The sequence below is a fragment of the Sinocyclocheilus anshuiensis genome, unplaced genomic scaffold (genome assembly GCF_001515605.1).
Source record: "Sinocyclocheilus anshuiensis isolate Anshui unplaced genomic scaffold, SAMN03320099.WGS_v1.1 scaffold1365, whole genome shotgun sequence".
In the NCBI taxonomy this organism is placed as follows: domain Eukaryota; kingdom Metazoa; phylum Chordata; class Actinopteri; order Cypriniformes; family Cyprinidae; genus Sinocyclocheilus; species Sinocyclocheilus anshuiensis.
In genome coordinates this window covers 2,310,415-2,326,342 of record NW_015551032.1, presented here as the reverse complement: position 1 = coordinate 2,326,342, position 15,928 = coordinate 2,310,415, and the positions used below count along the sequence as shown (strand labels likewise).

Genomic DNA, 15,928 nt, shown 5'->3' with positions numbered 1-15,928 from the left:
TCGATGTGTTTCAGAAAGGCGGGGCATAGAGGAGAAACAATAATGTACAGTATGTGGAAAATAATGTGTTTTTTGAACCTTAAACCATATAAACACATTTCATTACACCAAATACATAAAATAATGTTCTTTTTAGCAACATCATATGACCCCTTTAATCATTTGACGTTTACTCTGCAATAGTTAAGTACATTTTACTCAATCATTGTTTGTAAACTTTACTTTAACAACATAGCACTGAAAAAAGCAATGCTATTAAAGCACATGGTTCACTTAGAACAGGAGTGTCCAAACTCTGTCCTGCAGAGTTTTGCTCCAACCCTAATTAAGCACACCTGAACCAGCTAATCAAGGTCTTACTAGGCATACTAGAAACTTCCAGGCAGGTGTGTTGAGGCAAGTTGGAGATAAAGGACCTCCAGGACCGAGTTTGGACACCCCTGACTTTGAAACATCCAAGTAAACAAGGCAGTGGACAGCTCTACACTTTCTAAGATAATATGTCTACACAATATAGTTAATACCCAAATGAACACAGAGACCTCAATACTTGGTACACAATGACGGTAACAATCAGTGGCTAGGGTATGAATGGCTCGTTCTGAGTAGAAAATGAATCCCAGATGTCACAAAACAGCAAGTTACTAAACCTAACAACAAAAAGCAACCATAAAACAGTGTAAATGCAACTCAAAAACAGTAAAAAAAATAAAAAAATAAACTTAATTATTCATGCCCCAGTGCATGATGGGAACACCTGTATCATAACTTTGATATTTACTCAAGAAATCCTTGTAAACATCACAAACAATTAATATATACTTAAAAATATAAGTATATATTAAGTAAAATATACTTATAAGTTCAATTTATACAAGCTTGAATTGAGTACTGATATAGAATTTACACTTTTTTTCAATTCTTGCCTGAACTAAATTATTTAATGTAGAATTTACATTTGTTTTTCCGTACTTCACCACAGAATCATTTTTATCAGTGTATATAGACCCCAAGGTGCATTAAATGCGGCACAACCAACAGTAAGTGTGCCATGTGTTGCCTCTTTGCATTCCTCAGCTCATTTGTAACTAGTGTCAGTGGGAAAATCCAGATTTTTGAAATATTGCTGGCTGGAGCTGTACCCATGGAATCACTGGAGAGCGAACACAGGGCCTGTAGTGTACTGTGCGCTCTGTAATTAAAGGGTGCTATAGTGCAGGAATACTGAGGTGAAGTTTGTCCCACTCAGCTGAGGATATTTCAAGCAGCGCATTGCACTGACTGAGCTGTGGGGAAAGTTCCAATCTTCTGAATCTTCCTATTTATGGGTCGCTTTGCAACTTAAAAAAAAACAACAACCTCTGTTTGCTTGTTTGTTTATTTATTTTTGACCTCCTTGCTCCATGGGAAAATATTTTGTACCTCAGACTGTGTTTCTGTTAGGCCAGGTCAAAAAGAAGTTATTCTATGCTACTTATGAGCCTGTGCTTACATAACTGAATCAATGCCACATGCTCTTGTAAAGCTGGCCAGTAGCATAAAGGTCATAATTGATCTTAAATTAACAGCACTGTGCACATTCTCTGGATCGAGACTATAATAACTTAATGTACATGTTGAATTTGTGGTCTGTGAAACTCTTACGAGAACACAGTGCTTTGTTTTGTCTGCCATAAATAGAAATGGGAATCGTAAGGAAATGAACGATTCTGGTTCTGGTACATATAGTATTATCATACGAACAACCAGTCGGTAACTGATTTAGGTCTCATAAGTCCCACTTAAGTTTTTCAATGTGTTGACGTAATTTCCACTGAAACAGGAAGTTTATGATGTTCGACTTCCTCCAGTGTGCTTTAAAATACAGGATTCTGTGTAGAATTCAAATGTGTATGGAGTATGTGTATGTGCATGACACTGACACGAAAACCAGACTTCATTCTCCCAATGGAAAGCATGTTTAAAGTGTCTGAATTGCTCCCTAACCCCTATATAATGGAATAGATGTTGTTTGCCATATATATCAAAATAATCTTTTACAGTGTAAGGCCAGAATGCTTCAGATTGTAGAGAGCATACTAATGAGGAGCTGAAGTGTAGAAAGATTTAATCAAAATCATTGATCCGTTGAAGTGAGAGACCGTAAGTTTTGAATGCTTTTAAGTCTTTTAAATTTTGACAAATTTTGTCAATGTTTTAGAGAACACTAGCTTATAGATATCCTTAAGGCCGACATATTCATACTAAAAGCAAAAAACTTCAGTTTCATCTAATGTAAATACACCATGACATTGTATTCGTTTTTGGTTCATGGAGTTGTAAATGGCTAAATTAATTTCAGTAAGTGAATCAGATTGAGAAAGTACACCAACTGATTGAATAGTTGTAATTTGTGATTCATTAAAAAGAACTGGCTTAAGAGTCTTTCACTTAGGAATCACACATCACTGGTCGCACTGTGCAGGTATGTTTGTGAAAAGAACAAAAAAGTAAAAAATAAATAAATGTAAAAAAAGATTTAAAAAAAAAAGTAATTTGCTCGAGAATCTGACTGTACTGTGTGTGCTTTATGTTTGTGCTAAATAGTAACACAGGTAACAATTTCAGAGTATTTTAGTATAGTTTTCCTTCCTCATCGGTGGAAAGCACATGTGAGAACTGTTAACAGAACCAAAAAATTATGAAAATCATGTGGTTACTGTATTATTTTTTATAATTATCTTGGTTATCAACCCTAGTAAAAAAAAAAACCTATGCCATAATTTATTTAAAATACATTTATTTCATACCGCGTATACTTCAAATCCATTAACATATTTATTGACACATCACTTAAGACTTACTGATATAAAATTATAATTAAACTTAATTTGGAGTATTTCTCTATTGCACAATGCACATTTCTTAATATTATGACTAAAATGTGTTTTAATATCACTATTAATAAGGATTGTATGATCGCTGTAAAATGCAAGATATTTAAAGTGTACCTGAAGTATACTTGCAATAGTTCCACTTTATTACATTCAAATATACTTAAGTACATCTTTAGCTGGACCTCAGCACTACTTCCGCACAATTAAAGTGCATTAAACACAAAGTTAGTTGTTCCAATTTAGCAGACTTTAAGTATAGCAGTTTAGTATACCAAAAGTACAATTGCAGGGCATTTTATTAAGCACATAAATATGTAAATGTATTTGTAGTATACGAAGCACAAAATAATATAAATACATTTTTACTAGGGAACCCTAGTCATTAATGCAGTTTAAACATTATAAACGTGAACCAGGCGGCATTGGTGGGGGTGGTACCCTAAATTAGTAGTTTTGAATGACAAATAACATTCTGTTCTTTCTCGTTTTGCAGTGGTGATCATGTGTGCCAAGGCGGACACGGTACGAGACCTCATGCTGGCAGCCCATCGACGAAAATTAACCAGCGACAGCCACATTTTCTTCAACATTGAGCTTTTCAACTCCTCTTCCTATGGTAAAGCTCCACTACTGTACTTATGGTTGTTGCACACTGATTACAGAGCTTATCTTAGTTCCCAGGATGAGCCATAGTCATACGAGATTGTCCTATGACCCTCTAGCACAATGAAGCTATCTACACTGAACTGCAAAAGAGGCCCAGCTCTTCTGCTTGATAGAGATTACATTCAGGAGACTTTTGGCTCAACACAATTGTGCCTGGATATTGTCTGGTGTGCAGGTCCAGGATGTTCCACTGATGTTCTTGTGTATATCTAAAAGCGCCATTGTTGCAGCAAACATAACAGAGTAGATATTTCAGCCATTGTCATTGAGGTTTAATCAGCAGAATCAGGCAAAATAGGCTTGTATAATGTGCTTATTTTAAGAGATGTACTTTTCTATGGCAAATCTTGCGATATGCTCATGTGAACATGACATACAATAAAAATACAACATTATTTTACAGGGGATGGATCCTGGAGGAGAGGAGACAAATATGACAATGAGGCCAAGGCTGCCTACAGCTTTCTCAACACTGTAACATTGCTTGGGTCCACAAAGGCAGAGTTTGCAGATTTCTCCATGGAAATGAAAAAGTCACTACAGCAGTCAGACATCCCTGTCTGCGAAGGCTGCAGTGCTGTACGTGAGTCTTTGAAACAAAATTACTGAATATAATGTTAAAAATATATAATAGTGAATACTGTCATGTTCAAAAGCCCAAATGCATTTCAGAATTTTATTGTATTTCAGATACATTTGGTCAAGTCTTTGCAGATCTAAATTCCTACAAACATTTTCTTCATCCTTTTAATAAATGAAAATTTAGGGATGCACGATATATTGGTACTAAATTGGTTATCAGCTGATATTAGAGTTTTTTTTACATGTATATCTGTTGATATTGGATATTTAATTATTATATTCACATTTTCACTTTCTATTTTTTCAGATTATCCAGATTATTATTTCAGATTTAGATTATCCAACACCTTGGTAATTGTGTGTTTGTGATATATATATATATATATATATATAAATATATATGTTCAATAAAATAAATAATTTTACTTGTAGTGTATACAAATTATACATTTTTTGTGATATTTGAAGTTTTGGGTATAGAAATGCAAAAGAGATTAATCGAAAAACATCCAACCATGACTATTTTACAATACACCATCCTCATTATCCCCTGTGAACAGTATTCAGGCAAATCAGTCACTCAATCAATCAATCATAAGCCCCTTCCTGCAATTCCATCTATTTTGTGGCCTGCATGGTTCAGAGAGCAGCTGATTCATTTATTCACCCAGTTTAAAGTCAAAATACGGTGCATTCACACTTGAAGTGCCTTTGAATGGGGTGACTTGGCGTTCCATACAGGCCCCATATTTTGGTCTGGCTCTTTCCCGTCATGTCAGCTTCCTTTGAAAAGCCGTCAAAGCTTTTCTAAGGAAGACAGCGGGAACTGTCTTTCTGAAACAAAGAGCTGTGGACAAATCGAAGTACCAAGGTTAATAACCTCAGTGGGGGCCCTGACACTTTTGACTGACTCAATTGCTGTATCAGCAGGAGCCTCAAAAGTCTTGAGCTGGACCCTTGCAGGGGACCACCATCATATAGAAAGAAAAGTATTCAGACAAAGACCGTTCTCATTGCAAATATGAATGTCAGGACTTCAGTGTCCCGAATACAACTATTTCATTGTATGAGTACACTTCCCAGAGAAGCAGAAGCCTTACCTGACAGAAGCACAGGCTAATGTGATGTTTCACAAACTTGGCCTTCTCCTTGTAGCTGCCGCTTGTATCTGCTCCGTTTTTTTTCTGACAGCTGTGTTCATGCTGAATTAATGAGCTGAATGAAGAATGCTCACTTTATTCATTAAGGAAGGTGATACATTTTTTGGAATTGGCTTCCAGTGAGTGGTGTTCTTATGAGCATCCACACAGATTTTAGCAATTCATACTAGCTGCCAGGAAATGCAGCCATACTCATTTGCAAAGAGCCCCCCATACGCAGAACGTAAATCTGCTGGATAAATGACAGCTTCCACTGTTAACATTCTAGAAGGTCGACTCTACAGGATAACCTAGCTACAAAGTAAGACCTTTAAAAGATTCGTAAAATATGGGTATTAAAAAAAGTGCTGTTTTAGATCCAAAGGCGCTGTCAATCATAGGTCCTTAGCGACTTTAAAATGACTGAGCCTGTGAAAAATGCTAAGCATTTTTATGCACTGATGACCAGTAGGTGGGTGTGTTGGATTACCACAGTCATTAGGAACATGTTTTATGTTAATAATGTATTTCATGTTTTATGTGATTGATTGGATTTCTACAAAGTTTATTCTATAGTTTCCATTTGCAAAATACTCTTGGAAGAAAAGGTTTTGAAATGATCCTAAAAACAGGCAACATTCCTCAGAATCATTAAAGGGATAGTTCACCCAAAAATGAAAATGTGATGTTTATCTGCTTACCCCCAGGGCATCCAAGATGTAGGTGACTTTGTTTCTTCAGTAGAACGCATATGATGATTTTTAACTCCAACCGTTGCAGTCTATCAGTCGTATAATGCATGGCAATGGTAACAAAATCTATGAGAGTAAAAAAAACATGCACAGACAAATCCAAATTAAACCCTGCGGCTCGTGATGACACATTGATGTCCTAAGACACGAAACGATCGGTTTGTGCCAGAAACCGAACAGTATTTATATCATATTTTACCTCTAATACACCACTATGTCCAACTGTCTTTGGGCGCGCGCACGGCATCCGATACGTGAGGTGTGTACGCGCTCTGGCGTAGTTTATGTTAATGGGTGTGTTGATATCCAGCCGAAGAGCAATCAACCATAACTTCAGGCGAGCAGGCTCAGAAGTTGGGAATATGTGGAAAGTCACCACTCCCGAATGAGTTCGCGCAAGAGAACGCAATCTTTTAGTTTTAAGTCGGTTTGAACAATCCGGATAAGCGCAAGTAAGTACCATTTTGATTAGCACTGTGTAAACAATGAGTGACGTATACGCGCGAGAGATTACTTCCGGCGCTTGCGTAAACTACGCCAGAGCGCATACACACCTCACGCACCGGATGCCGTGCATGTGCCAGTTGGACATAGTGGTGTATTAGAGGTAAAAAAATGATATAAATACTGTTCGGTTTCTGGCACAAACCGATCGTTTCGTGTCTCAGGACATCAATGTGTCATCACGAGCCGCAGGGTTTAATTTGGATTTGTCTGTGCATGTTTTTTTTACTCTCATAGATTTTGTTACCATTGCCATGCATTATAAGACTGATAGACTGCAACGGTTGAACTTAAAAATCATCATATGCGTTCTACTGAAGAAACAAAGTCACCTACATCTTGGATGCCCTGGGGGTAAGCAGATAAACATCAAATTTTCATTTTTGGGTGAACTATCCCTTTAACTATTTTTCATCTTTTCTGTTCAAAAGAACCAAAGTATGAATTGGGTCAGATTGACATGCATTTCATCTTACTTAGTAATAGTTGTCATCTGTTGGCCCTCAGGTTTATCTGTTACTTATTTTCCTCTTATTTCGGCTCGCCCTTCGGTGTGCGTCACTGCAGGTTATCAAGTTCCAGCATGACAAAACCACTAAGGCTCAATTAATCCCCAGAAACTCTATTCACACAGATTTAGCATTTCCAAAATACCGATCTCCTCAGGTGTGTATTATCTAATCACAGCTAAAGTCAAGTCAATTCAGGGTCAGGTTTCAACTAATGAGGTTTTAATGCTTGGCAACTGGCTCTAAGATATATCTGCCTGTACTTGAGCAGAACTGCTTCAAAGTTATTAAAAAAACAATTCAGCCTGAGAAGGAGGATCAGTGAAGCGACTAGGAACATTCATTAGAGATGATCAAACTCAATGCACTAGACTGCATATGAATTTAAGGCCACCCATGGTTGCTTATTTCCCTTTCTTCTCAACAACCCTTATCTAGAGCAAGATATGCAGTCAACCGCTTTGCTGACCATTAAGGGCCCCTAAAACCATCTCACAGGATCTTAACACAATGGCTAAACTGAGACAAACAAAGGAAGTCACAGACTTATTACAGACAGTTCGTTCTGCTTCAATCATCTCCATTTGATCAACAATGAAGGGTGTCGCTGTTTTCAGAACAGACACTGTCGCACACAAGTTGGACTGAATCTGCGAAATTCTCTCATGTAAACCTTTATCACATTTCTCTATCTAATCTTGTAATTCATTGTAAATAATGTTCAGTGAAAGTTTGGTCAGAAAGAAAAGGGAGCTATGGAGGACTTAAACATGAAAAAATATATATAAATGAGCAAATGTGATTATAAAATGACATAAAATGAAAAAAAAAAAACATAAATGACCCAATGGCACAAAATGAATTGTATTTTTATACAATTTTATTTAATTTCATGTTATTTTTTTTTTATTAATTCATAAATTAATTTCAGCAGAAATATATTTATTTAGTTATATATATATAAGCAGTGCGGTATAGTTTAATTGGGGTACAAGGATAAAGAAGATCTTTGTATTTCTGAATATTCTTACCTGGTCATTACAGAATATATGACTCAGCCATTGCAATTGGACTTTGATTCTCATTGTTTGAAGAGGTTTTACCACTCATCTGAAATCACTTCATCATGTAAGGTTTTGAGTCGTCTTCAATCAATGAGAAAAAGTCCTAATGCAGTGATTGAGCTCTTCACATACAAAATGGAAGATGTCTGAACATTTGGTTGGCTTTCATGTTTGTTTTTTTGGTGCATTTCATTATGAGGAAATAGGCGAAGAGATAAAAATAAATAAATAAATAAAATAAAATAAAATAAAAATGGAAATAAATATAAAAAAGTTTGAAATAAACATTATGCCCCAGTAGGTCATTTATTAATTTATTTTTAATATTTCATATTTGTTTCTCCATAGATGGCATCTTAAAATTCTGTTCTTGCCTTTCTGTCATTGCAGTATAGCTGATAGTAACAGTAAGACTGCACTGGGTAATTTTTCACCGGGGTGAGGAAACTGACTTGCGGTTACACCTTTTCATGCCAGAGCCTGAAGTTAATCTGCCCAAATAAACAGAAACAGACTTATTGGTAAAAACAGTGAGTCCAGTGAGCCCTGAGGATGAGTTACATTCACTCTAATGATGCAGAGCTTGTTTTGGTTTAATCACTGCAGTTGGGCCAACTCTGAATTAATGTCGTTATGCAGTTTTCTCTCCCCTCCCAATATCTATGGAGGAATTAAAAACTAAAAACATTATTTATTAAATTGATATATATATATATATATATATATATATATATATGAAAAGTAACATGAATTATAGCCTACTAAACGGACATGGAATAAACTTCATAAATAAGACTCTGATTTTAGTCAAAGTGTAGGTTATATTTTAATTAACAAAAACTGAAATGGGCAGGCTAAACAGGCACTAAAAAGAAGTGAAGAAAACCTTACAGTGGATTTATTTATTTTTGTTTCATAAGAAATCATGTTTTCATTTAAAGGTGCTGCAAACTGTGATGGAAAACGTCTCGGTTACTTTTGCAACACGACAGGGGGTAGTGCAGCCTGAAGTGCGCAACCCACTCGACACTGGAACGACCACCGCTGAAGCGCCGTCCCGCCAACACAGAAAGCTTCCGAGAGCGTGCTGAACTCGTAGTTCTCGAAATAAACATAGAGCAGAACGATGTTGTCGCTCGGCTCCGAAGCGAAAAGCTGGTATGCATTGCACCTGCTGCCTTATTATACTCACGCTGTGATCAGCGGCAGCTGGATGCAATAATTGCATGCCAATGTGCATTGGCTCGTTTAGTTTACACTCGAAGTAGATTGGTCTATCGAAGCAATATCCCAATTCGTCGGTCACGACCTGACTCGTAGTGACCGACTGAAAGGGAACCACATATCTCAACGTGGGTGACAGTCCTTGAGACCTCTTCTTTAACTTCCGAGTTAAAATAATAGAAATTTAATCAAAATCCCCTCGATATCCCTTTCATATCACATTCTTGAACTGAGATGCCATCAGTTTTACACAAACTGTTGCCAATAGTGACTGATCTTAAATATCAGCAGGATTTGTTTCGCAATGAGAAAGCATGACATTTTTTTGCATGAGGAATGTTCAGTCCGATACATCGTGTTGCTGAATCGCAAGCTGTGCTCTGTATGAAAACACGGCAGGGTTTGTTATGCTCTGAATGCTTGGAGATTTCACCTCTGTTCACGCTTCCAAAAATGAATATGTATATAAACAGTCATATGACTATATCAGCTTTTCCTGCTGTTTCACTCTTATTAGACAGTTGAGGGTGAATGTAAATATACAGTAATCTTGGCAGCGGTTATCGAATCTCCCCTGGGCCGCAGACTGACTAAGCCCCAGGTTTTACTATTGTTTGCCTTGGGCTGCACAAATGCAGCATACAGCTCTGCGGCAGGAACGGACCATTAATCCGTAGCATAACATGAGCATCTATTAGTACGTGCTTTTCAGGATTCATGGCGGCTGGGTAGCCTGCATTATTCTTTAATTGCTTAACATTTCATTGAACAATGTAGTGCTGTTTATGGATCCTCTCCATCTTGTTCACTCTTGAACCTTTACTTACAGTTTTCTAATAATATCTTGTAATTCTATGTAAATGAAAGAAAAGCTATGGAGGTCCAAATAGGGAAAATAATAATTATATTATATTATATTATATTATATTATATTATATTAAGAAATGTTAAAAATAAATGCATGTATACTGTAAAAATAAATAATAAATGCATAAATAAATAAAGCAAATGTATTCCAATTTTTTTTTACATTGCAGGTCAATATGTTTATGGAGGGGTTCCATGATGCTTTGATTCTGTATGCATTTGCCTTGCGTGAGGTGAAGAGCAACGGTCTGACGAAAAACGATGGACTGGAAATCACGCACAGCATGTGGAACAGAACATTTGAAGGTAATTCACAAATAAATGCTGTTTTTCCCTCTACTTAATGTTTTGAAATCAGGCCGCTCAAGTGCTATTGACACTGGCCTATGCTGGACGTCACTTGCATTTTATAGCAAAAATGAATCCGCAGCTTTAATTCTGAAATGCAAATATATACTCAGAGAAACGTGAGGGTTGACTGGTTCAATTTTGTGTTAGTTCAGCGACTGAGAAAGTAAATAGTGGCAGCAATCTCGTCAGTAATCAAGTGAAACCTCCTAATTAGCATGTCTGGATGAAGCACCAGCCAGACGGTGTCAGAATAGGATGATTGCATGAGAAAATAAACATTACACTTGTGTTAATCATGCTGATTTTGCATGTGTGCATCTTGGGTAGGGGTATAGCATTAAATTAATGCAAGGCCCTGAATGTGTTCACTGTGTAAAAGAGAGAGATCTATGCATGAAATATGCAGACTCAGTTTGTAGTATGATTCAAGACCTGTCTAAAGTACTCTTACACAGTAATTGATCAAAACTGACAGTAAAGACATTTATCATATAAAATGTGTATTTTTATAACGTTCTATTCATCAAGAATCCTGAAAAGATTTTATTGCGCTTACCATGAAAAAAAGAAAAAAAATGAAGTAGCTCAAAACTGAAAACTAACTTCCCAGTTTAAAAATGAATTATTCATTGCATGAGAAAATAAACATTACACTTGTGTTAATCATGCTGATTTTGCATGTGTGCATCTTGGGTAGGGGTATAGCATTAAATTAATGCAAGGCCCTGAATGTGTTCACTGTGTAAAAGAGAGAGATCTATGCATGAAATATGCAGACTCAGTTTGTAGTATGATTCAAGACCTGTCTAAAGTACTCTTACACAGTAATTGATCAAAACTGACAGTAAAGACATTTATCATATAAAATGTGTATTTTTATAACGTTCTATTCATCAAGAATCCTGAAAAGATTTTATTGCGCTTACCACGAAAAAAAGAAAAAAAATGAAGTAGCTCAAAACTGAAAACTAACTTCCCAGTTTAAAAATGAATTATTATTTTCTACCCTTCTGAAATGCCAGGATTTGAAATCAGGAGAATCATGACGTCATGATTTCTCCTCGACATGCCCCTTAACATTGTCGTTTGTAATCAAGGAGGTTTGTTCTAAACAACTCACGCCTGTTAATCAGTCACAAGAGCGTTACTACTGTTAGGAAAAGAAAGACAAAGAAATGCAAATGTTATAAATTTACCTTACTGCTGTTTATGCGTAAGTGAATCAATCCAGTGACTAAACGATCAACTTCACACTGTTCCTGTTAGTAGCGTGGAAACCAATCCTGATATAATCAAAGACACAGTTTATACTGCTTAACGAGTCTCAACGAGCATTGTGTTTTCACTGTGTTAATTATAATAAAAGTGTTAGATTGCAAAAATTGTGTTGCAATAAGGAGATCATAGTATGCTCAGTAGACATGACTGTGTTTGGCTACAGTGCAGCACTGCAACCTTTGATGCTTCTGAATATAATGCTATTATAATGCTATAATCAACCCTTTTCACAACTAGTGGCAGCTGTTGTAGTACAAACGCAGTAAAAGCTTTTAAGAGAGATCCACATGTAATGCTCATTATATATGCAAAGATGTTAACCAATCATAGCAGTGGGCATTTACATTGAAATCTCACATCAGACACGCACGCACCTTTCAACTGAGCGTTTAAATCAGATGACTAAATCAGGGTAGAAAATGACCATTTATATCTAAATTATGACCATTTTTGGTGCAAAAAACATACTAAGATTATAAGTGAACCTCAGGAAACATTATAAAAAAAATGCATTACATGGGCCCTTTAAATGGTACTTTACACTCAAAGCTTATTATTAGGGGAAAAAATAATAATATTTTTTTTTTTGCAAAGAGAACACTGGAATCCTAACACTGACCAAGTCCCATTTTATTCCCATTATTATTCACCACATTTGATTCCCATTATTGTAGTTATTATTATTATTATTGTAAAAGAGGGCTCGCCAGTATTCTTGCCACTGTAATTCATTAAACTTCCCTTCCAAAATAAGTGCTCAGACAAGTCTGCAGTCCAGACCCGTCTCAATGACCACAGCAAGACAACTAAACGTGAAATAACAATGTTTTGCTCAGCCAGAATAATCAGGAACAGGGTCATGTTTTCCTGTTAAATGAAATAATATTTTAAAAATCTCAAGAATTCAGGAACACAGATGTACAGATGAAATTACCATTTTTGCAGTCAAAGCCAACAAAAACGGCAGGAGGCGGATGAGATTTCCTGTTGTATTGCCCACCCGGAATTTGTCGACTCTTGCTGGTGTTTTCCTTGGAATGTTTGACTCTTCAAACTAATTAATTTGATCATTCCTCACATTCCATTATACAGGCATTGCTGGCCAGGTGTCTCTAGATGCCAGTGGTGACCGAAATGGGGATTTCTCTGTCGTTAGGATGACAGACCCAGATGCAGGAACGCACGAGGTGTGTACACATAATCATCTCTGCTTTATTTTACACACACACACACACACACGTTTGTTTTTGTGAATGGTTTGATTTCATGTGAATCGTAATGGTTTTTATACTGTACAAACTGTATGTGCTATTGCCCTACACCAACCCTACACCTAAACCTGCCCCTTACATGAAACTTTGTGCATTTTTACTTTCTCAAAAAAAAAAAACTCACTCTTTATGATCTATAAGCATTTTGAAAAATGGGGACATGGGGTAATGTCCTCATAAGTCACCTTCTTGTAATACCTATGCCATACTCATGTCATTATACAAATTTGTGTCCTCATATGACACAAAAACGCGCGCGCACACACACACACACACACACACACACACACACACACACACACACACACACACACAAAGATCATGACAATAGCTGAAATTCAGACATTTAGTTGTAGGATTTTGTTAATGTTTGTGGCAAAATTAAGAAATAAGTAATCACCACGATAAATGTGTTTTTATGCCTTCAGACTGTCATGAGCTACTTTGGGACCAATGGAAGTTTCCAGATCATGCCGGGCTTTAAGAGGGAATGGTTCTCCTTGCGAACAGCACCAGAGCCTCCACACCCAAAACACAGTGACTCATCATGTAAATTACCTCTGCTGCTTCAAGACTGACACTTGTTTTTTTGTAACAGCACGATATGCGCTTGAGTCAAAATTAAGACAACAGATGGCAAAGAACACAATTATTTTATATTATTTTGGATAAATAATATTATTAATAATATATTTTTTTATTATTAATTATAATAGTAATAATAGCACCTTCTTACAGACCTCAGTGTGAAAAGCCCCGCTCTACAGAGGGTGAACCTCTCTAAATTATATAGATGTGCTGTTTTCCTTAGAAATGGTTTTGTTTTCTTTCCTAAGCAGGTGGACTAGGAGTATCGGCAGTGACTGGGATAATAGTAGGGGGAATTCTGGGAACGGCTCTACTTATGGCATTCTACTTTTTTAGGTATACACTGAAAACAATTATTTTTTCATGAAACTAATGCCTAATGTATTGTATTAATTATAATGAAATGAAGTGTTTGGCATTTAAATGTCAGTACTGCCTAAAGTGCCCTAGTATGTGTTGAGATATAATAGAACATTATTATTGCTGCTCGCACAATATCATCTACATTCATGATATTGTTCTTCCTCGCTCCTCAGGAAAAATTACAGGATAACCATTGAACGGAGAACACTTCGAGAAGAGTGTGACATCGGGAAGCACCGTCAGTTGCGGGAAGACTCCATCAGATCCAACTTCTCAGCAGCGTAGTCTGCAGTCGTAAGTCAACTTCAGGGGTGTTCGAATTCGGGGAAGGTGCGTCTCAAATGGGTCCGTGAGCTCATCAAACACCATCCCAGGAACCCTTAAATATTTATAGACATGCTGTAGTGTTTTTTTCCTTGTAAATATCTCTTGCTCTTCAATTCGTAAACTCAGGAAAGTTGAATTATTGGAGGAGAAGTGCTTGCAAGGCTTCTTGACTCTCTGTAAAGAAAAAGGGTCTTTTTATTATTTAGCTACAGACATTTTTCCTGCCAAACTCATCTTGAGGAAAACTGTAGAAGCCTGTCAGTTTTGTAGAAAATAGTCAGCTGACTTGAGTCCGGTCAGCTGTGGGGTCAATGGGGAGAAGTGGTTATGAGATATTAAGGACAGTAAGAGTGATACTCAGAACCTAAGCTTACTTTAAATGCAACACTCTCACTCATGTTACCTTCCTCTTCTTCCTGTAGAGAGTGTCCAGTAGAACACACTGATAAACATCCATTTGCTCTTCTTTGTAGACTTTGTCAGGTGGCACTGATGAATACAAAACTGATGTGAACTTTAAAATGATGTTCCTCTCTGTCAACACGTATCAGCAAGCCTTGATGAATCAAATTTGGCTGCATGCTGAAACACTGAACTGTTTTATTTATTATTATAAATTCCGATCTCCTACAAGTGACTTCATTCATAGGTTTTAGTCCCACTAATTATAATAATCCAATATAATTTCAGCTCTTTTGATTTACACTGCCATGTACAGTATTGAACGCGCTGCTGGGTGCCTCATGACCAAATGTTGACCGACTGGTGTTCACAGTTATGGCTTCAAGATTCGATTGATAAAACCGACTTTAAAAATTGTCAATTTTTGTCAAGATGCTTGAAAACGATTTTTAAGCTCATGCTTAAATAGCAGAAAATACATAAATCCCTACTATAGGCCTCCTCCACCATTACCTTTTGATGTCCGTCTTCTTGTACAGCCCGCTCTTTATTGTTAAACTTCATGCTTTTTGAATGCTAGATAGAGATTTAAAGAAAAGATGATTCTGCTCAAATCATGCCTGATTCTTCATCGCTCATCTTCCTGCAGTTCCTGTTGCATCCGTGAAGGTAAACTGCAGAGGAAAGCAATTTCTTTGATTTAAAAAGATAGGAGGTTGTCAGGAAGTTATGTAATAGCTATAGAGATAAGTCACAAAATGATTTTATACACAACAGAAGCCGGTCTACCTATCAACAAAAGATTTTAAAAAAGCTATGTTCAGTTTATATTGCACATGTACATTTTTGAACTTTATGTCTTAGATTGTCTTTGTCAGGAGGTGGTTATCAATAATCTTTCAGTTTCATAGCATATAAAGTATATTTTTAACATTTGTGATGATTCAGTAATGATTATGAGATGTAAATGTGAGATATCACTCACATTTAAAACCATCTCTATGGTTTGTGCGTCAAAAAAAAAAAATCTAGGGTTTCATTCAGACTTGGTATGATGGCAATTGTATACTGATGTAAGTAAATGTATCAACATAAGATGTGGTTATTTATTGATATTTTTGTAGAGGTTTAATTTTTCTTAGTGTTGATTTTAACATTGTTTCTT

The 15,928-nt window shown here is 36.4% G+C and overlaps 1 protein-coding gene across 2 annotated transcripts in view; it reads left to right on the top strand.

Annotated features, from left to right (window-relative positions):
* LOC107661273 (atrial natriuretic peptide receptor 3-like) overlaps nucleotides 1–15,644 on the top strand; it is a 23,861-nt gene extending 8,217 nt beyond the window's left edge. Inside the window, exons 2-8 of one of the 2 annotated variants that reach the window (XM_016450773.1) lie at nucleotides 3,370–3,492; nucleotides 3,946–4,121; nucleotides 10,354–10,489; nucleotides 12,905–12,999; nucleotides 13,512–13,632; nucleotides 13,923–14,007; nucleotides 14,208–15,644. In XM_016450773.1, the coding sequence (XP_016306259.1) occupies nucleotides 3,370–3,492; nucleotides 3,946–4,121; nucleotides 10,354–10,489; nucleotides 12,905–12,999; nucleotides 13,512–13,632; nucleotides 13,923–14,007; nucleotides 14,208–14,319 (848 nt within the window). In that variant the 3' untranslated portion in view covers nucleotides 14,320–15,644. Of the gene's footprint in view, nucleotides 1–3,369; nucleotides 3,493–3,945; nucleotides 4,122–10,353; nucleotides 10,490–12,904; nucleotides 13,000–13,511; nucleotides 13,633–13,919; nucleotides 14,008–14,207 lie in introns of both variants that reach the window. The other variant, XM_016450772.1, reaches the window with a different exon arrangement.
* Nucleotides 15,645–15,928: the final 284 nt, after the last annotated feature.